Source organism: Leptidea sinapis, chromosome 42 (assembly GCF_905404315.1).
Source record: "Leptidea sinapis chromosome 42, ilLepSina1.1, whole genome shotgun sequence".
NCBI classification, from domain to species: Eukaryota; Metazoa; Arthropoda; class Insecta; order Lepidoptera; family Pieridae; genus Leptidea; species Leptidea sinapis.
The window spans coordinates 2,315,569-2,336,933 of record NC_066306.1 but is presented as its reverse complement, the minus strand read 5'-3'; the positions used below and the strand labels follow the sequence as shown (position 1 = coordinate 2,336,933).

General features: G+C 35.4%; 1 protein-coding gene across 1 annotated transcript; it reads left to right on the top strand.

The window, feature by feature from the left end:
- Positions 1-5,269: 5,269 nt before the first annotated feature.
- On the top strand, positions 5,270-19,828 carry LOC126976810 (dnaJ homolog subfamily A member 1). The gene is made up of 8 exons (XM_050825419.1): positions 5,270-5,457; positions 5,803-6,019; positions 7,044-7,291; positions 8,010-8,168; positions 10,266-10,421; positions 17,021-17,192; positions 17,589-17,716; positions 18,738-19,828. Exons 2-8 carry the CDS (start codon positions 5,821-5,823, stop codon positions 18,876-18,878), a joined length of 1,203 nt encoding a protein of 400 aa, XP_050681376.1. The 5' UTR covers positions 5,270-5,457; positions 5,803-5,820; the 3' UTR covers positions 18,879-19,828.
- Positions 19,829-21,365: the final 1,537 nt, after the last annotated feature.

The window sequence follows — 21,365 nt, the reverse complement described above, 5'->3', positions numbered from 1 at the left end:
CCAAAAGTAGCCAAATCGGTCCAGCCGTTCTCAAGTTTTAACGAGACTAACGAACAGCAATTCATTTTTATATATATAGATATTTACTTGGCACCCATAAATCGGTTTGTCCTGTTGCATTTATCCATTATTTTTTATTATTGGATATAATGGAAATCTGTAATATATTAATTTTGTTTATTATTTTTTTACACATAGTTATCATGCTCCTGATTTTATGATTAGGTAATTATAGGAAAACATACAAATGTCGTTCTTATTTCCTTACTCCATACAAATACCGTTGTAAATAAATACTAATACCTGTTATATGCTATAAAATTGACACCTAAATCCATATACCTACCTAACATCAATGATATTTAAAAGTATAGATAGGTTACGTAGACAGTCCAGTAAAGAAAAGTTTTAAATCGAAATTTTTGTCGGAAGTTTAAATTCTCGATCATAGTTTCAGTTTTTTATGTAAAATAAGGATACAGAGTCAAAAAATCGAAAATTAGCTTGCTTAATTTAAACTTCCGAAAAAAATGTCGATTTAAAACTTTTCTATACTGGAATAACATTCGGTGTTCGAAAATGATACACTAACGCACACATGAATAATTTAACATTGCAATAGCACACTACATTACGATTACACGCCAAAGAAGGATAATAAATGCCACTATCGCAAGCGAAAAAGAGATAACTCTAATTTTCTAATTGCGTCGTATTTGTATAGAAAAAACACAGTTAATTCATCAGATATGATTTTTTACCTTACACCGTGATTTATGCTTAATTACGATTCATTCATGAGTTCATGACGTAATGAAAGCAATAAAGTAGTAAAAATGCATTGAAATAAGGTAGATAATGTGTCATTGACTTTATAAAAAAATAATTTAATATTGATTTTAATATATAGTCACATTGATGATATCAATTATTTATACAAAAAATAATAAAAAACATACAGACACCAAAACCAAACCGAAAGGTACCTTATATCCCATTTTGACAATTTTATTAACGACGGCTCCCAAAACGTTTTAATATTACAATTATTATTTTTTGTATCTTATATTATTCATGAATGTCTTTTTGTTGAGGGTTTATTACAATAAGGCAGTGGGAGAAAAAGAAAATTATCCATTGATTCTTCTGCAGTTAGCAAGGGATATACTGAAAGGGGCAGTGTTACTGGAAAAACTCCTACGTAAACAAATAGCACTCACTGTCTACATCCGCTACCTACCCTAAAACTTGTTTTAGTAGTTTCATAGTTCAGCTACCTATATACGCACTTGTTTATAAAAAATTATTACATTTCGTATAACATTCACTGCAACAACAACTTTTTTACATCATTTCCTAAAATATTCTACCTCGGTCATCCTGCAACAGCATCAATATTTTGTCATTTCTGTACGTTAATCTATGATCGGCTTGGCGGCGATCGGCGTTGTCATGGCGACATATTTATTTTGTTAGATAAATAATTAAATCAAATAAAACGTTATAATTCATGATTTCTTCTGTGGTCTGTAATTGTATGATTTTTTTTAGTTTCGTAATTAGTGCATCTTCCCATAACACAAGACGGCACTTTAATGTTGTACCTACATCAAATTGTAAGCAATTCTACCAACAACAAACGCGTGTGTACAGTTTTCGTATTAAGAGAGCGACTACGACCAAACGAACCAATTGACTCAATTTAGGCGATTGACATATCTACCTCTTTTAATACTATAATATCATTGCCTAACATGGGTAAATCTACACCTATTTTATGGAAACATTCTCGTTGTCACTTTTTATGTTATGTTTATTTTATTTACGTTATATTAACTGAAAATAGGTGAATATGGATCAAAAATCAATTCTTTTGGAAAGAATATTTCATATAAAATTTATTAAAGTCGAATTTGTTGCACAGCTGTACCTACAACCAATAATATCAATTAATACAAATGTCTAATAACTGTAATAAGCGTATGCCAAAAGATTCGTTCTGAAAAGAACATTTTATTTTATATAACGTAATATTAGCTCTGATAAGAACCATTTCATAATGCTGTACATCAACTCATAGAATCATACAGATCACCAGTAGTCAACTCTTTGAAGTACAAGCATCGTACGTTCTCTCGACGACTGCAGATATACTCACGTGATCAGTCAAATGCTGCGCGTTACACAACCGCACATCAAGGCCGAGGGTTCTCGACTGACGCGTCGGGACTCGGGGGTCGATCGCTATTCATGCAATTTTAATCAACGAGCGACAGAGTAGGTGCTGAATGCTCATTGACATCGTATGATCGAGGTTCGACGCGAGTTTACAAAAACCGCATTCAATGGCCGGCTTACTGCAATAGCATTAGTTTTAGAGCGAGATAGAACACATAATATTATTCTCAATTCTTATTGAATGAAACGTTTTACTATTGGTTAAAATGTAAGCTTTAAGTAACAATTGCAATTGGGTAACTAGTTTTAAGGATTTTGTATATATATCATGGAACTTTCAAATAAATATATCTTCCACATATTCCTCACAGTCAAGCAGTTGTTTTATTTAATCGCCAAACGCTCAGTCTCTAAAGTAGTGACCCCGAACAAGAACACCGACAGAAGGAACCCGAACAAGAACACCGACGGAAGGAACCCGAACAAGAACACCGACGGAAGGAACCCGAACAAGAACGCCGACGGAAGGAAGCCAGAACAGAAGAACACCGAACCTCTGCCGGCGGTAGCTGCGGCGAAACCCGGCGTCCTTCACACTTCATACCGCCTTTTTGTTTGTTGTGTTGTTTGCAGCGTACAATTTAAATGGTAGAGGCGTTGCTTTCAGGCCTAGTTTTCTTGGTAGGACGGATACATTAGCACCGGTATCTACTAAGAATGACATATTTGTTTTCTTGTCCGCCACAGCTAACGTCCGTTCTAGTTTCCCGATGGCTCTTTCTTGAAGCTGCAGGGCGTAGTACAACGTCGTGCTTCACTTCCAAATCAGCGATGGTAATAGCAGTAAAGTGTTGGTGAGCTATTGAGTGTGCGGGAACGGTGTTGTGACGAAGTTCTATTGCGAGATGACGAGCGAAATCGGTGGCGATGATAGTGTTGAGATGGCCTTGACTTGAGTTCGGCGACTTCTAGTGATAGTTTTCGTATTCCGTATTAAGGAATTGTGTGTGATCTACCTGATTTGACGTCGATGATTCTGGACCTGATGCTGGTGGCTGGCTGGAGACGGCTGGTGGCTGGCTGGAGACGGCTGCTACCTCCTGAATTTGCTCCATCATCGTGTCAGCAAGCAACGCTAGTTCCTCCAGCGTGGACTTAGCGCTGAATGACTCGCTGACGGCGAGCACGGAGCGGACGTGGGCTGGCAGCAGCTTACTCCACATCGTGCGGAGGGTGGAGTCGGTAACCTTGTCCCTTGCAAGGTTACGCATGCGTCGCAGTAGCTGTGAAGGCTTCTGGTCTCCAAGCTCCATCTCGGCGAGTAGATTCTGGAACTTGCGGCTGTCGGATTCTTCATACACCAATATGAGACGTTCCTTGATTGCTGAATATTGTTTGTCTCTCGGTATGTTAAATAGGATGTCGGAGATTTGTTCGATGTCAGCCTTTTCTAATTGGACGAGCACCATCTGTGTCAGCTGGGCTTGACTCCTCTTGAGATCATCGGTGGCGGCTTCAAAGCTGTGATACCACAATCGCGGATTTTCCCGCCAAAATGGTGGCGCTGGGAGTGGCTGAGCCTGGTTTGTGTCTTCCATTTCTTCGTCGGGTTGATATTCCTCGTGCAGAGAGTCGTCGTTTCGGCGAGCTGGTGAAGCTTCGATGTGTAGCCGGGCAGAGGTTCGGTGTTCTTCTTCGGGTTCCTTCCGTCGGTTTTCTTGTTCGGGTTCCTTCCATCGGTGTTCTTGTTCGGGCTTCCTGGCTTCCTTCCGTCGGTGTTCTTGTTCGGGGTCACCATTTTAGAGACTGAGCGTTTGGCGATTAAATAAAACAACTGCTTGACTGTGAGGAATATGTGGAAGATATATGGAAGATATGATTTATTAAAAGGTTACACGATATATATACAAAATCCTTAAAACTAGTTACCCAATTACAATCGTTACAAAAAAAATATTAACAAGTTCAGAAAATACACACCAATACTAAAGCTTACATTTTAACCAATAGTAAAACGTTTCATTCCATAAGAATTGAGAATAATATTATGTGTTCTATCTCGCTCTAAAACTTATGCTATCGCAGTTTGTGTAAACTCGCGTCGAAGCTCGATCATACGATGTCAATGAGCATTCCGCACTTACGCTATTGCTCATTGATTAAAATTGCATGAATTGCGATCGACCCCCGACGCTTCACTCGTCAGTCGAGTCCGCTCGGCCTTGCTGTGCGGTTGTATAACGCGGAGAATATGACTGATCACGTGAGTATGTCTGCGATCGTCGAGAGAAAGTACGATGCTTTCAACTTCACTGAGATGACTACTGGTGATCTGTATGATTCTATGAGTTGATGTACAGCATTATGAAATGGTTCTTATCAGAGCTAATATTGCGTTATATAAAATAAAATGTTATTGTCAGAGCTAATATTACGTTATATAAAATAAAATGTTCTTCTCAGAACGAATCTTTCGGCATACGCTTATTACAGTTATTATGCACGATTACTGTTTCTAAGATCTATAATGCTTCGTTACAAGTTAGGTATTAGACATTCGTATTAATTGATATTATTGGTTGTAGGTACAGCTACACATGTAACTATCAAATAAATATATCTTCCACATATATCTCACAGTCAAGCAGTTGTTTTATTTAATTGCCAAAACGCTCAGTCTCTAAACACTTGTGTTGAAGTTACCGACGCCAAAGAGAATTTAAACACTACTATCACGCTACGTCTGTAGCGACACTGACCATTCATAAATGTCAGTGGTTCTTATAGAAAGTAGAAACCATAAACACTAAACACACTCGAGTTTTGCCGTGTACAAGGGTCGCCAAATGTGCAATATTAATTAAATTAAAAGTGAAGCTTAATTTAAAATTAAAAATATCTAAGAAAACGAAAATAACTTAAAAATAAGTAGTAATATATATTATGTAATTAAGTATGTATTTTAAATATAATTTACCAAACTTTTGGACATGCGTATAACGGATCATAGAATTTTCTAGAAAATTCACGTTTTGCAATTTCGACACTTTTGCCATTGGTTGGTTGAATGAAAAAGTTTCTATGTGCTTCCGTCTTCTCAAACGTCATTTGTGATTTAACTGTAGTGCGCTGAACGATCGTTTGTTACTTACTTACTTGTTGTAAGCGTGTTCTTGTAGCTCAAATTGAAAATTGTGGTTTCTGGAAATTGCAGTGAAGTAAATATAACAGACAAAAGTAGCTGTAATCTGTTAGTGTAATTTCTATTATACAAAAAAGGTAAAGTTTGATGTTTACTAGGTTGCAAAACCACAGAAATGAAATCGATTGATTATAAAATTTATATTATGTAAAAGATATCACGTTATTAATAAAAATCGATCGAATGTAATTAATTGAATATCATAATCTATTAAATTTGAATGTAAAGGCGAACATATTGTATTCCTTATTCAAATCGATTAACCTAAAATTACTTCTTTGTCCATAACGCTAACGAAAAATTTACAATTGTTAACATTAAAACACCACATCAAGGATCTAATATAAAATATTGTAATTAATAGTATGTAATGATAACGTTTTGTGCGATATTTAGATAGATAATTTTACATTTTGTTCTAGAATATATCATACTTAAACATGGTGAAAGAAACTAAATTTTATGATATTCTCGGAGTTAAACCCAACTGCACATCAGATGAGCTTAAGAAAGCATACAGGAAATTAGCACTTAAATATCATCCTGACAAGAATCCAAGTGAAGGAGAGAAGTTCAAACAAATTTCTCAAGCTTATGAGGTCCTATCTAATGCAGATAAAAGAAGGATTTATGACCAAGGTAAACTTAAATAATAATGAATAATAACATATTATCTGCATGAATCAGTCATGCAATATATTATGTCACAAACATTGATAGGAAAGTGGTCATTACAATTTTACTCTTTTGTGTGCTAAGAAGTTTAATGTAAAGTTTAAGAGCTCAAGTTTCTGTTCAAAACAGCTTGTCTTACAAATACATAGTAAATAGTTCACAATATTGATTACTGCTGAGTCTTTTAGATACATTTTTTCTGTCCATATATGTATATTATGTATGTGTTTTTTCTTATACTAAATTATTTTAAACAGGATCTTGTTTATTGGCATTATGTTAAAAATGCCAAGAAGTGTTAATGGCTGCTAATTTCAGATTCTAATCATATAAAATATAATTTACTATGCTATACCCCCAGAAAATAGTAATAAAATTATCACCAAACATTGTAACAAGACTTTATTTATAATATTTTAATAGCAACTAATTTCTGCAAAATTATATTCAATGTGATTATTATTATTAGTCCTAATATGTTTGGTTTACACTATTGTATAGCAACATTGAGTAAGCTCATGCTAAAACATTCAGCACATGGTGGCTATTTAAAATGATGAATCACTCTGACACAATTGTTAAGCAAACCTCTTAAACTATAAATATGAATTCCAGTAGTGATCTAATAGGAAGTTCTAAATAATTTGTTATTTTTTAAGTAATATCCCTTACTTCTGGGGTTAATTATACAAATATAATTTGTATAATATTCAAATATAAAATGTGAGTGAAATCATCATGTGCTTTAATATTTATACAGTAAAGCAATAGTTTAATATAAATACAGAAGTTTATTTTCTATTACTTTTCCATGCTATAATCTAGTAATTTTTATCCTGGAAATCAGTTGAAGCTCAATAAGTCTTTTTCTGGTATTTTTACTTCTGTAAACTAAGAATTAAATTACCTGTACTTGTATACATCAAATTTGTAGTTTGAGGGTAATTATAATAATATACAAAATATAATGGTTATATTTTATGATCAGGTGGTGAACAAGCTTTAAAGGAAGGTGGAGCAGATGCGAGTGGGTTCTCATCTCCCATGGATCTCTTTGATATGTTCTTTGGTGGTGGCTTCAGTGGTGGCAGAAAACATGGCAGGGATCGTAAGGGCAAGGACATTATCCATCAATTATCTGTTACCCTAGAAGAGCTCTATCGAGGTGCTGTGAGAAAATTAGCATTACAGAAGAATGTTATTTGTGACAAGTGTGAAGGTAGAGGTGGAAAAAAGGTATGTCTGTGATTCATAAATGTTCTGTTATTTCATTTTAATTGGGGTGTGTTTCGGAATACCAATGAACATGTTTGATTTTGATATCTTAAAGCAATATTCAACTCATTAAGTATATTTTTTGTGCAGAACAACACCTGTTGATAATCAAGTGTTATTTTTTTTTAATTTTTATCGCTGACACTAATCTAATGTTATTGTTCGGGATTACATAATTATTTTCAGAAACATTCCCAATAATTAAATAGAATTCGTTACTAGCTGTCTCTTCTGACTAATAATTGTATATAACAATGTTTCTAACAAGTAAATGATGACAGCTGATCATTCAAAATAGGATATGAAATCCCAATCATAGTCAAAAACTATCACTCATTGGGAAATTGCCTCAGACCTGAGAAGAAACAACAAGAAACTCAGTGGGTCTTTTCTTTTGTTTTGTATAAAATTTTGATACAATCAAATGTATAATTTAAGTGGCCTGACAGCAGTTGCTTCATTTCCAATCTGTAGTAACATTAAAAAGTTATTATTTATTTTGACCAATTTGGGTCATATAGGTTACATGAAATTTATAAACATGTCAATATATATATTGTGGAAGTGATAATTATATAACTCACTTGCACTTTACACAATCTAGCTTTCACTTACTACCATTAGAGTCAGATGTCATTTCCATTAGACCAATTTAAATAAATGTTAAATATGACTTCAGGGTGCTATGCAAACTTGTATGACTTGCCGAGGCAGTGGTATGCAGGTTCAGATTCAACAGTTGGGCCCGGGAATGATTCAACAGATTCAGTCTGTGTGCCCCGAGTGTAAAGGTCAGAGGGAGATTATTGATCCCAAGGACCGCTGCAAAATATGCCAAGTAAGTCATATATATAACTACATGTCATAGTAGATTTAATCAAATACATATATTGTTCAGCACTCCAATAGTAAGATCCTAGTTAAAGGACAGAGTGTATCTTTATGTATTTATGTGTACTCTTTGGGAATACAAAATGAACTCTGTCATAAAGTCAACCTTATACATGTCTGTTAAACGGGTTTACTTTCTACAAGAGTAGTAGTTAAGAACATTGGGCACAGTATGTTCCATCTATTGTTCAAAATAAAAACACAATAAGTGAGTTACTTAGTTATATTGTTCAATACATAGAAAACCCCTAAGGGTGTAACCGGCTAAGTTGCAAGAAACATTGCAATAATTATAATGTCATTTGAATATCTACATTAGTCTAGAACATAAATAAAGTTGTTTTAAATAAAAAAAAACTATAAGCTTGTATATTTTCCCTACATTATTAAATATACATTTTGTCGATTATATGCCAGTTTTTTCTAGTATGTTTGGTATGAAGTTACTTATCATTCTTGTATGAGGGGCACACTGAAATGATCGGGAATAGAATATTTCTGATTGAGGTACAATAAAACCTTTTTTAGAATTTGAATACTGGCCTCTTAGAACCTTAATGACATTCATACAATTAAAAAAAAAGTTCAAAAACAAAAACTATGGTGGTTTAAAGTTGACACGTCGTTGACAGAAATGGAGCTCACGCGTGAACATTTTCGTGCCATAATTTATCACAATTTTCGTCGCGGCTTATCTCAAGATAAATGTCTCAGTGAACTTGTTTCGATTTATGATGTTGAATCACCGAGTCAAACGACAATATACCGCTGGTATGCCGAGTTCCGACGCAGTCGTGTGTCGCTCAGCACTGTTTCTTCTGCAGGTCGACCAAGAACAGTGGTCACGCCTGAAAACATCGCAGCTGTGCGAACTATTGTATTAGTTGACCGTCATGTGACATCCGAGCAGATTCAGGCTGTTATCAGTATCAGAATGAGTGCAATTCAGTCTATATTACATAATGAACTTTGTGTAAGAAAGCTAATTTCCCGATGGGATAAGATGGGTACCCCACAATTTGTCCGAAGAGAAAAAGGCGGCTCGTGTAGATTGGTGCCGGAATACTCAGCAACGCTTCAACGGAGGGAAGTCAAATGCCGTTTATAATATCGTCTCAAGTGACAAATCATGGATTTATTCATACGAACCTGAAAGAAAACATCAGTCAGAAGTTTGGGTCTTCGAAGACGAGGTCTAACCAACGAAAGTGGTTCGCTCCCGCAGCGTGTCTAAAATGGAAAATTTGAAAGAAAATGGTCGCTACGTTTGTCTCGAAAAAGGGGCATGTTGCTACAATTCCTTTACAGGATCGCAGAACGGTTACCGCTGAGTGGTATATCACGGTTTGTTTGCCAGTAATGATAGCCGAACTCCGAAAAAATAACCCGAAACGTCGCATCATCTTACATCACGAAAATGCGATACGGCTCGGAATACAAATGATATTTTGAAGCAGGAAAACGTTGAGCTGATGGGCCATCCTCCGTACAGTCCTGATCTGAGCCCAAACGATTTCTTTACATTCGCTAGAATGAAAGATTTATTACGCGGTCAACGGTTTGAAGACCCCGAAGCAGCTGTGGAAGTGTACAAATCAGCCATTTTGTCAACATCAACTTCAGAATGGAATTACTGTTATAATGATTGGTTTGCACGAATGGAAAAGTGCATTAAGTTGTACGGAGAATACATAAAAAAATAATAGAATACAATTTACCTATACTGTGCATGTGGTTTTTCTTATTCCCGATCATTTCAGTGTGCCCCTCGTACCATATATGTTTCTGGCATAATTATAAAGCAAAACTAGGAATTTACAATTGTTTTTAATTGTTGGTCCTTTGATACATAGGTTATGTTGAAATAGGTCATACTCTTAATTATCAATCACATGATTAATAAAAAGCTGTTGGTCCCATTTGTGTCAAAAGGGACATAAAAGTTCAATAGCTTAAATATGTTTAAAAAGGGGGATGGCTTTATTATGATAAACAGTCATGTGTTTTTATTCTACGTTCTAAAAGTTGCGCATTCGTTTTTCAGGGTCGCAAAACAGTTCGCGATCGCAAGATCATCGAAGTTCACATAGACAAGGGCATGACAGACGGACAGAAGATCATATTCAGTGGGGAGGGTGATCAGGAACCTGACTTGGAGCCGGGGGATCTCATCATTGATCTTGATGAGAAGGAACATGAGGTTGGTTCGAATTATTTATATATGTAACACAATAAACTTAAAAGATAAATCAATACAAATAAACATCCAAACTCAGAAACAAACATCCATATTCATCATATAAATGTCTGCACTCACCGGGATTTGAACCCGGGACCTCTGGCACAGCAGGCAGGGTCACTAACCACTGAGCTATATGGGTCGTCAAATATATCAAAATAATTTTACTTTTTGCTTTTTGTATATCCCATACACACCTACAGACAAGTTTCATTAAATTTACTCACATGAAAAATTAAGGCATTTTGTTTACAAAATTTATTTAAGTTGAATTACTGCACATATGTGCCATTTTGTTTAATGAGGTTTTGTCCCCTTTGTTGTTAGTGACATGATCTCATTGCTGTAGAAAGTTTGGGACTTTTGATAAAAAATCGCGACATGTAGTTTTGGCAGTCCTCTCTTGTTGTTAACCTGTCAGTGTCTAAAAATCCTGAAGAGACCATTAGAAATCTGAAGGTTTGCACCTTCACACACACACAGTCATATGGCAGATGCATTAACAACTCCCAGCCAAACTTTTTTTTGCTAAGTGGCTAAAGTTGTGTGTGGCCTAGTGTTATTAGCGTGATCAAGATCACACCCTTCTATTGAACAGTTCTTGCCGCGTTCTTTCAGGTTCTTTCTTTAATCTCATTAGTTGTTCGACTGTCGTACCTGTCCTACCGGTATATATACATGTCCGGCGGTAAAAGGTCATAACAAACAATGCCCTTCCAAACACACCATAACCTTATTGCAAGTTACCCCGGGTTTTGCCACAGTTGGTGAAGCCTGAACCACCCTTTTCCATCATCCTTGTCATATGTGATCCATTTTTCATCACCAGTAATCAAAAACAGTTCAGTTTCATATTATGTCTTGATATAGGGTGTTTTTTTAGATAATTTATATGGCCTCTATATTTATAGAGCCTCTTACTGCTAAGCAATCCATGACAACAGTCCAGGCTTATTACTTTTGGTGTACATGTCAAGCTACATCCCATATGTATGTCACTTTGTTTTAGTGTGCTTGCGTTGCTGAAAATAGAGGTTAATAGTTTGCCGCTATTTTTTAGGACTTGTTCACAGCTGTCGATCTAGACGTATAAATTATCTAATCATAATTCGTACGTAGGTATCAGTATTGATATGCTGATCTTTTTCAGAAATGGCGTCACACTGATCATGTTATTGTTTTATTTGTTTATGGAAAAAGATCGCTGCCCACGTTCTCTTGACACATCAGAAGAATCACAAAAGCGTAGCCGGCCTTTAAGTAAGGTGTACGCGCTTTTTTTAAGGTACCTATGTCGTATCGTCCCGGAAACAAGGAAGCTTTTTGTACCTGGAAGAAAATTTCCTTGATAACCGTACTGTGGAGGACCGCCACACACCCAGATGGTGGGGATTATAACCTTGTGGCATGACGTGCGAATATGCAATTCGGCAGTAGGAATCAGGTGAAACAGCTTTTCGGAACTCTCCCCGTGATAAATGCTTCGGATCACCCATTTGAAAATTTATGCCTCAGATCTGAGGAGAACGGGCGCAAGAAACTTAGTGGGCTTCTTCTCTATATATATATTATATATATTAGGTGGTTAGTCTATTCCCAATCTGTGGTATGATTAAAAAAGGCACTTATAGTTTACCAGTAGGAGGCTCCTTCGCACAGGATGCCGGCTAGATTATGGATACCACAACGACGCCTATTTCTGCAGTGAAGCAGTGATGTGTTAGCATTGCTGTGTTTGGGTCTAAAGGGCGCCGTAGATAGTGAAATTACTGGGCAAATGAGACTTAACATCGTATGTCTCAAGGTGACGAGCTCAGTTGTAGTGCCGCCAGAATTTTTGGGGTTTTTCAAGTATCCTGAGCGGCACTGCATTGTAATGGGCAGGGTGTATCAATTACGATCAGCTGAACGTCCTGCTCGTCTCGTCCCTTATTTTCATAAAATACATTGTAAGAACCTTCACCACATAAACAATTATTTTGAATTTCTTAACACATTTGTTATGTACATTTACTGGGATCGTGTTGTAAAAGTACCCATACTTTGTAACTCGACTTATTCTGGTAGTAGACGTATCGGATTTGTTTATTCCTGGTTAATATTATGGTTATCTTGGCACAGCAGTCCCGACTCTTATTACGTAGTATTAACATCCTCTTTGCACGCTATCCAAAGATATCAAATTATAATAAACAGTAATTCTAAGCCAGTTAGTACCTATTCTTTGTTGTTCGTTCATCTTAACTGCCAATATTGCCGTAGTTTTAACTAATGAAGGTTGTGGAATAATTAGCAGCTACGATCGATATTTCGTTTCGTAATCATAGTATTAGCAGTTTAAATATAACAGCAGTACACGTGTACGAGGACATGACGACACACGTGACGTAATACAGTCGACTTAGAGAAGTATCGCGAACATATTCTCGGTAATTATTAATTGCAAACAAACACCCAGAATAAGGAAAAATTCATTTACTCATTGTATACACTAGGCGTTCCATGTCTCTACGGGAAAATGGAAAAATTTAAAAAAAATACGCAAAAAAAGTATTAATAGTGTGTATATGTCTTTGTTAAAGGACTACCCTTTAACAAAGACATATATTATTGTACATAGTTGTATTAAAATATTTTCATAGTAGCCTTTTTATACAAGAAGGTGGAGTGTTCAAAAAATTTATATAACTCGACTTGTTTATTATATATGCGGGGGACAAGATTGTATATTGGGACTAGTTATTTTATAGCAATAAAAATGACAGTACAATATTGAATATTCTATCAAAAAAGCGCTAAAACAGAATGCTGGGAGAGGTTCTTGCGCCGCTTATTCTCTCTCAGAGCGCCATTTGTTTCCGAAGCTTTTAGATATTAGAAATTACATCTAAAATAATTCATAAGGGACAATCAATAGAAGAGAAAGAAAAATAAATACCTTTTATTATAAATAATATAATAAGAATTAACAGTTATAGTTTTTAAAAACAATCCGTTTATTGAATTCCGTAAAACACTTTCAAACCGAACAGCTTTCTTAATAAATTTTCTGGTTGATTTTTTAAATGTGACAGTCACAATTAATACGATGCGTTTTTTTTTTGGAAAATGTAATAGGTACATGTAGCTTACTTTACATCAAAATAATAGTAAAAAAAGCAGTAATCCGCCGTGATATAGGCCACGGAGATATGAAAACTAAAGGATAATTATTATCACCCTGTGTGACCAAGCTGCAGTGTGTGTATAAGGCACTGCCAGCTCATCATAAAAGTAATTCCAGAACCTGAACCCAATTTAGTATGTTCTAATATAATGATTTGAACTACTATACATTGGTCGTCATAAATTACATTAGATTTATCAACTAGTTTTACTCGTCATTTGTGCGATGAAATAATCATAATATAATGAATATTTTCATCAAGATCAGTTAACCTGTTAATGTCATAGAAAGTTATACCTAGAGGCAGACTGACGTAAAAAGAATCTCTGGTCTGGCGCACCCCAGTTGATCAGCTCAATCCATTTGACCGCGTGCAACGCACAGCAGCTCGGATTTTGTGCTCTGTGAACGGCTATCAAGGGGGGAGGGGGATATCAAGGGGAGTGTGCCGAAGAGCTGTTTAATCTCCGATGATTGCTGCGGCCGAATTCCATCTTCGCACGACACGCCACAAGTTAGGATATCATCCCGACCATCTGGATGTGTGGCGGTCCTCCAAAGTGCGGCTGTCTTCCACAAGTAAACTTGAAATTTTCAAACAGACAAATATATATATTGGAAACAAACATTTCATCAACTTACGTGGTCGCATATGCAAGCAGTGCCAACGCTAGAACGCGGCTACTAGATTACTTACAGAAACTAGCTGTTTATTGTAGACACTGTATACGATATAGTAATCCTAACTGTTCATTCAATAAAGCTGTCAGCTTTACAACAAACATCTTTAATCTCCCTAAATCTTAACATTTGCAAATCGAACTCGCTTCATTCTTTCGATTTCGTAGTTGACGTCAATTGTAAGCAAAGGTACTAGACATTCTTTAACTGCGTGTAGAATTATTGAATACATTATCTGAATGCTTTACATATTTGATCTATTATTCATGAAGCTTTGACATTGGGTTCAGCTCTGGTTAGAGACTCGGAATATTTATGAGTTTTTCATTAGATTACTAATATGGCTATAAAATATTTTTTTTATGGATTTTATGGTTCATCCTAGTATTGTTTTAGTGGATAGCATTATTTTAACAATATGTATATGTTTAAACTATTGTGTAGTTAACATGTGTCTAGATTGTATTTTTCTGAATGACGTTGACGAGCAATCTTTTGATTTTATGTCAATAAAATAACTTTGACTTTGGCCAAAAATGAGTTTCTGTGTCTGTTTGTCCGTATGCACGGGCTAATCTCTGAAACTATTGGACCGATTTAATTGAAATTTTGCATGATGATACTTTATATCCCCGGACTTTTTCATCCCGGAAAATTATAGAGTTCCCGTGAGACAGTTAAAAACCTCTTCTTACTTAAATAGCGTAGTACACAACAACTTATGTACATTATTTTTAATAATGGCATGTTGATAGCTTATATATTGCCGGTAAACATCTTCTATACATATAAATAAAATTGGAGCGTCTGTTTTTAATATTAAAATAACCGTTTTTTACTTTTTACATGTACATGAATGAATACATACGGTACATTCACCAAAATAATTTTTTTTACAATTTTTGTCTGTCTGTTCGTTCCGGGTAGGTAATCTCTGAAATGGCTGGATCGATTTTGACGGGACTTTTATTGGTAGGTAGCTGATGTAATAAAGAGTAACTTAGGCTAGGTTTATTTTAGAAAAATAAAGTAATGTTGCAATGTCCAAGAAACGGTCTAACTTTAAAAATAATTAAAGACATATAAATTATTGTGAATTTCCGCAAAATTACGCGTAATTCAAGAAATTGTTTTTATGTACACGTTCATGGCTCTCTCTATAAATATTATAATTATATTTTAGTACCGAAATCATATTAAACTTTAAAAAATTGAACATCGAAGTGATAAGAAGAAGTGGTGCAAAAAAACTCTGTAACTTAAGAAAACTCTGAGAGTTTTTTGCGCCGCTTCTTCTTATTTGTTGAGCCTGTTTATTGATACAATTTATTTTATATTGTTTATTTATCATAAAGTACACGTAAAATTAGCATAATCGAGCCAGGATTCTTGTTCGTTCAGACTAAAAATAATCTCATTTGAAGTTGTAGCTCCTGTATTATATTTGAAGCAATTATATTGTACCTACATATCAGGTTTCAGATTTTCATCATAGCGTTGAGGTGTCAAATTTAAAATCTACATTTTTATAGAAAAGGAAGACAAACGATTGTAAGGGTTACGTGGTTTTAAGTGATCACCGCCGCCCACAGTCTCCTGCAACACCAGAGGAGTCACAAGATCGTTGCTGTTATATCAAATAAATACGCCCCTTAGTGCTGTAGAAAAATCAACCTTATAGGGTATTTCCGATTGACTTTGAACTAAGTTCATACGTTACAAGAAAGAGATGTATTAAATACATACATACGCGTCCGCGTGCGTAGGAAAACGTATGATATTAAAAATGAAAATGAATTATGGCGAAACAAGAGACAGACATACCTGAGGTTCCGAAGAGAGATGGCTGCAGCTGGGGGCCACCGCTAACCCTTCTAGGAACTCTGTAGATGTTTTAAAGTGTATGTCCGCTCAGCGTTTGGTAAATAGATTATAGATAGCGCCCAGTGACAATTGATTATTAACCGGCGCAAGAGTCAATTGGCATTACATTAGCTAATCAGATACTTATGCGTCTGTTGTCCAGTCATCTCTCTATTATCTACAGGAATCTATCTGTACTATAGTTTGCCATAACAAAAAATTACAACAAGGGCAATAGTCAGTTGCGGCGCAAACAAAAAGTGGAGTCTTTCAACATTCTACCGCTATATACAGTACACAAACGATTGAACAGAAGAACAAATGTTGTTTAGTTTAAAACCAGCAGTAGATTTTCGCAACTGGACCTCGTTAAAATGCGAATTTCTGCCCGCAATATGTTGTGTGACATTCCACGACCGCGCGTTTTGTCTCGCAGGTAACTCAGGTATTTCGGATGTCCATGGACGACTTTCCTTGGCGTGAACTCCTTGCCCTTTTGGCCTCCAGAATAAAAGGCATTTATTTTCTCAAAATTGATTCCTTTAGAATTCATTTTGATGTCATTCCACACTCCCACCACTCCGGAAACAAATGGCGCTCGGAGAGAGAAGAAGAAACTGCCAGCATTCGTTCTTTTTTTAATAAAATGTACAATATTGTACTGTCATATTATTGCTATAAAATAATCATAATCTAGTCCCAGGCTGTCCCATCACATAGGTATTCAGCTGTGGCTTTACTACTGAGCTATTTTTTTTTATAAAACATTTAAATTTACTCATATAGATAATGCCTGAACAGTGCCTGAAAATATATCCGTGCATTGCTTTAATAACTGATTTTATTTCAGGTATTCAAACGTTCGGGCAACAATCTCATAATAAGGCTCAACATCGAACTGGTGGAGTCTCTGTGCGGTTTCCAGAAGGTTATCCGTACCCTGGATGATCGGGATCTGGTGATCACCGTACTGCCTGGAGAGGTGACCAAGCATGGAGATGTCAAGTGTGTTCTTAATGAAGGTTAGCTTTTAATTTACGTTATTCAGTAACTATGTTAGAGCCCTACAGTTTTTTTTAATTTTTGTTAGGAACACAAAGAAAAATACAAAACAACAGTGCTCCATAAACCACTACTGTGTTTTTAATAAACGCGAAGTAAAGTTATTCTAAATTTAAAACGTTTTGGTCTTTATCTTACCTTTGTCACTACAGAATTACATGACAGGGAGAAGTATTTTTAAACTTGGAGTTACTTTACACTGTGATTATTAATAAGATAGATTGGGTTGAACCGGCGTTTGAGTTCAGTGCCATTAACCAAATATTTGAGAAATGTATACCCCATTAGTGTACATACGGTTTCCTTCCTTAATATTTTCACCCATTCACATTTACTCTTCATATATAAATTTGCAGGTATGCCAATGTATAAGAATCCGTTTGAGAAGGGTCAGCTGATTATTCAGTTCATGGTCAACTTTCCGGCCACTCTTCCACATGAAGTCATCCCCGCATTGGAAAACTGCCTGCCACCAAGACCGAGGGTAAGTTGTAATATAACAATTAATTTTACAATAAGGAAGACACAAGACAAAATTTATTAAAATATCATCTTTTCTTTTTTTTACTAAAATTTAATAAAATTCATCAAGTTTTCTTTCGTCATCAGTTTTCATTTATTACATTCTAGAATTATCAACTGATATTAAGCTGTTTGAATCACACATTGTCACACTGTAATTTAAACATTATATCCGAACAATCATATTGACTCATACCACATAACCTACACACCATTTCAGTTACTCAATATGGATACGATTTCGTCATGTATTTCTAATTAGTTTATTTTGTAAGTTTTTCTTTATTTTTATGTTGTATTTCTCGTTTTTTACTTTAACTAGAATGATTGTCACATATTATTACGCTATTATTAGTATTCCTTTCAACTGGCGGATCTATTCTCTTTTAATTTTTATACGACATTTTATTAGCTGGAAGGAATCATATTATAAATAAGTATGTTATTCAGTTGTGCAAAGGTTGGTTTGAATTAATAAGTGTCATCTATGATCAATTATGCTAATACTTCAAGTTGACCAGAGGGAAGCCTTTGCCCAGGATGCCAGCTAGATTATGGGTGGCACAACATCGCCTATTTATGCCGTGAAGCAGCAATGTTAAGGGCGCCGGAGCTAGTGAAATTCCTGGGCAAATGAGACTTAACATCTTATGTTTCAAGGTGACGAGCGCTGTTTTAGTGCCGCTCAGAGTTTTTGAGTTTTTCAAGAACTCTGAGCGGCACTGCATTGTAATGGGCAGGTAGGATCAATTACCATCAGCTGAACGCCCCGCTCGTCTCGTCCCTTATTATAATTTAAAAAATAAGTTGTTCTGACCCTTATGAGTGTTACAATACTAAGTTAGCCCATATAACATGTACTTCAGAAAAACTCTAGGAGAGTCGCCTTGGCAACAAGATTACAAGCAACATGTTTTATATATTATATATGTGAACATCTCCTGGGTAGTCGTTAAGACAATTGACGGGTTGTTGTCCTCCAGGTGGACATCCCCGAGCTGGCGGAGGAGTGCGTGTTGTCGGACCTGGACCCGCCCAGCATGCGGCGCCGACAACACGCGCCCGCATACGACGAGGACGAGGACCACCCCGGCATGAACCGCGTGCAGTGCGCCACCAGCTAGGTGATCACGTCCCACACTCTAGCCCATATTACACATTCAAATGAACTTGTTAACGACTTAAACCGCACCGGACTCAGAGATCTTCATCATTAATATGCCTATATAGACTATAGGCCGTTCCCAATGTAATATCTACAGATAGAGATAAATTACTACCCTCTACTGTCATTAATCTGAAGCTGTCCCAATATACGCGATAAGTCATTCTTATCGCCTTATTTTGAGACGCGTGAATTGCAATTTCCATAAAAACTTCTGAAAATTTATTGAATTAGGCGTTACTTTGCGGAAATCCATAATTATACAAATGATTTATGTTTTCTTTAGTGTTAATTCTGCCAATATATTGGCTATATTGGCGAAATTAACACTGAAGAAAACTTAAATCATTTGTATAAAAACTTCTATCGCTGGTAAGCTATACGTCGTCCCATTGACAGACGGCGTGTACGGATAGGGTGAGTTACCATCGATATGTTTATTGGGACAGAAAAGTCAACGATTTTTATCACAAGTAAGCGATAGACTGAATATTGGGAACGGCCGTATGACATCTATGAAAACGTCGAAAAAATAGAGTTAACCTGTAATGAGGCTAGAACACACTAACACAAAGTGTCATACAAATCGCAAGCGTAATACGTAGCTTGTCACACACACTAAAGTATTAAACCTGGCCCGTTTTCATTGGTTATTTAACAGCAAAAGACTATCTAGATGTTTGAACTGTTTTTCCAAAACGTGTAGCAGTAATTTCTAAATAATAAAAATGCGTCAATAATAGAATTATTTCAGTTAAGTTAGTATGACTTAGATAAATTATTTTGTTGAGCTTTTGCATCATTATGTTCGAATACATGCATTGAAGTAAAACTGTATTAAAAATTCTCTAACCAAATCAACTTTGAATTTGTGGTCAGACTTTTTACGTTTAGCTAAAAACTTATATATATATAAAACAGTGACAGTTTTAGACCAGTGATAAAAATTTATGTGTAGATAATGCCTACAATCTTGAATCAACTATGATCGCCTGTTACCAAAACACTGTATAATACTTCCTATCTCATTTTTTACGACTTTAATTCTTATGAATTTATGTGCCTGTCTCTTTTACTGTTCTTTATTGTTTCATCAACTTTCAAATCACAACGATGTTGAAGTTTTCACTTCAAAAACGATTTTGCAATGTGTGTTAGCCAGTGGTCTAATATTAAAAATACTAAATAGCTAACCATGTCAAGCGTGGCTGTTCAGAGCTTGTCAATTTAGAATCGGTTATAGTAACAATAGATTCACTTTGTGTCTCAGAGATGTTTTCTCTTTTACGCTTTGCTTGTCTATGCACTAGTAAATTGAATGTTATGTGTTTCACAGGCATCTGTCACTGTTTTTTAGATTGAAATATGACAAATTTAAAAAGCTTTTTTCCAGTTAAACTTAGATAATTTATATATGTCTAGATTATGATAGCTATGAAAACTACAAAATACAAATTGACTTTAGAACTAATTTCTATTTTAATGCACGCACACTAACACAAAGTGTCATACAAAACGCGAGTGTAAGACGTAGCTTGTCACACACACTAAACTAATATTCCTGTCCTGTTTTCATCGGTTGTCAACAGCAATAGACTATCTAGACGTATAAATTACCTAAGCAGTTAATATTTAATGAAATAGTGCAGAATTAATGGCACTTTAATTTTGTTTTATTTCGTTATAATCATGAAACAAGTATGTACAAAAGCCTATTTAGATTGTAACTAATATTGTCAAGCATATTGCAATATAGGTAGAGCTTAATATTAATGTTTGTTGTATTGTTTTGCTGTTGGATAGTGACTTTCTGTTGCATTTGTATTATTGGCTGTGTATTATTACACTTAGAACATGCTTCTCTTTTCTGCTCTGAAGTATGCACCATATAAAAGGCATTTATTTTCTCAAAATTGATTCCTTTAGAATTCTTTTTGATGTCATTTCTAATATACTAGATACTACTACCGCTTCGGAAACAAATGGCGCTCTGAGAGAGAAGAGGCGCAAGAAACTCTCCCAGCATTCTTTTTGGCACTCATTTTAATAAAAATATACAATATTGTACTGTCATTGCCTATTGCTATAAAATAATCATATAGTAATTAAAAACAGGACACTAACATCAACATAATAAAAATATTAAATAATATCAATATATATAATTATTAATTAGTATATATATCATCTGTAATGTATTTCAATGTTGGTATTATCAGTTTGGTTTTAATATTATGGCCACACTACCTAATTGTATGCAAACCAGTCATAATTATAGCAATAATAATGGTTTAATTTCTTCGGTAAGTGTTTTGGTTACACTCGGGTTCTTTGATGAACAAAAGGTGATTGCCCCTATTTCTTATGGGCATATGCCATATTGATTGGCATTGCTTAGGAACTGTTATGACCTGTGGCCACACCTCAGTATTGCTATAATTATTGC

Coding starts and splice junctions, on each gene's coding strand:
- LOC126976810 (XM_050825419.1), top strand. CDS start 5,821: ATGGTGAAAGAAACTAAATTTTATGATATTCTCGGAGTTAAACCCAAC. Junction 6,020..7,043: donor AAGAAGGATTTATGACCAAG/GTAAACTTAAAT, acceptor TTTTATGATCAG/GTGGTGAACAAGCTTTAAAG. Junction 10,422..17,020: donor TTGATGAGAAGGAACATGAG/GTTGGTTCGAAT, acceptor ATTTTATTTCAG/GTATTCAAACGTTCGGGCAA.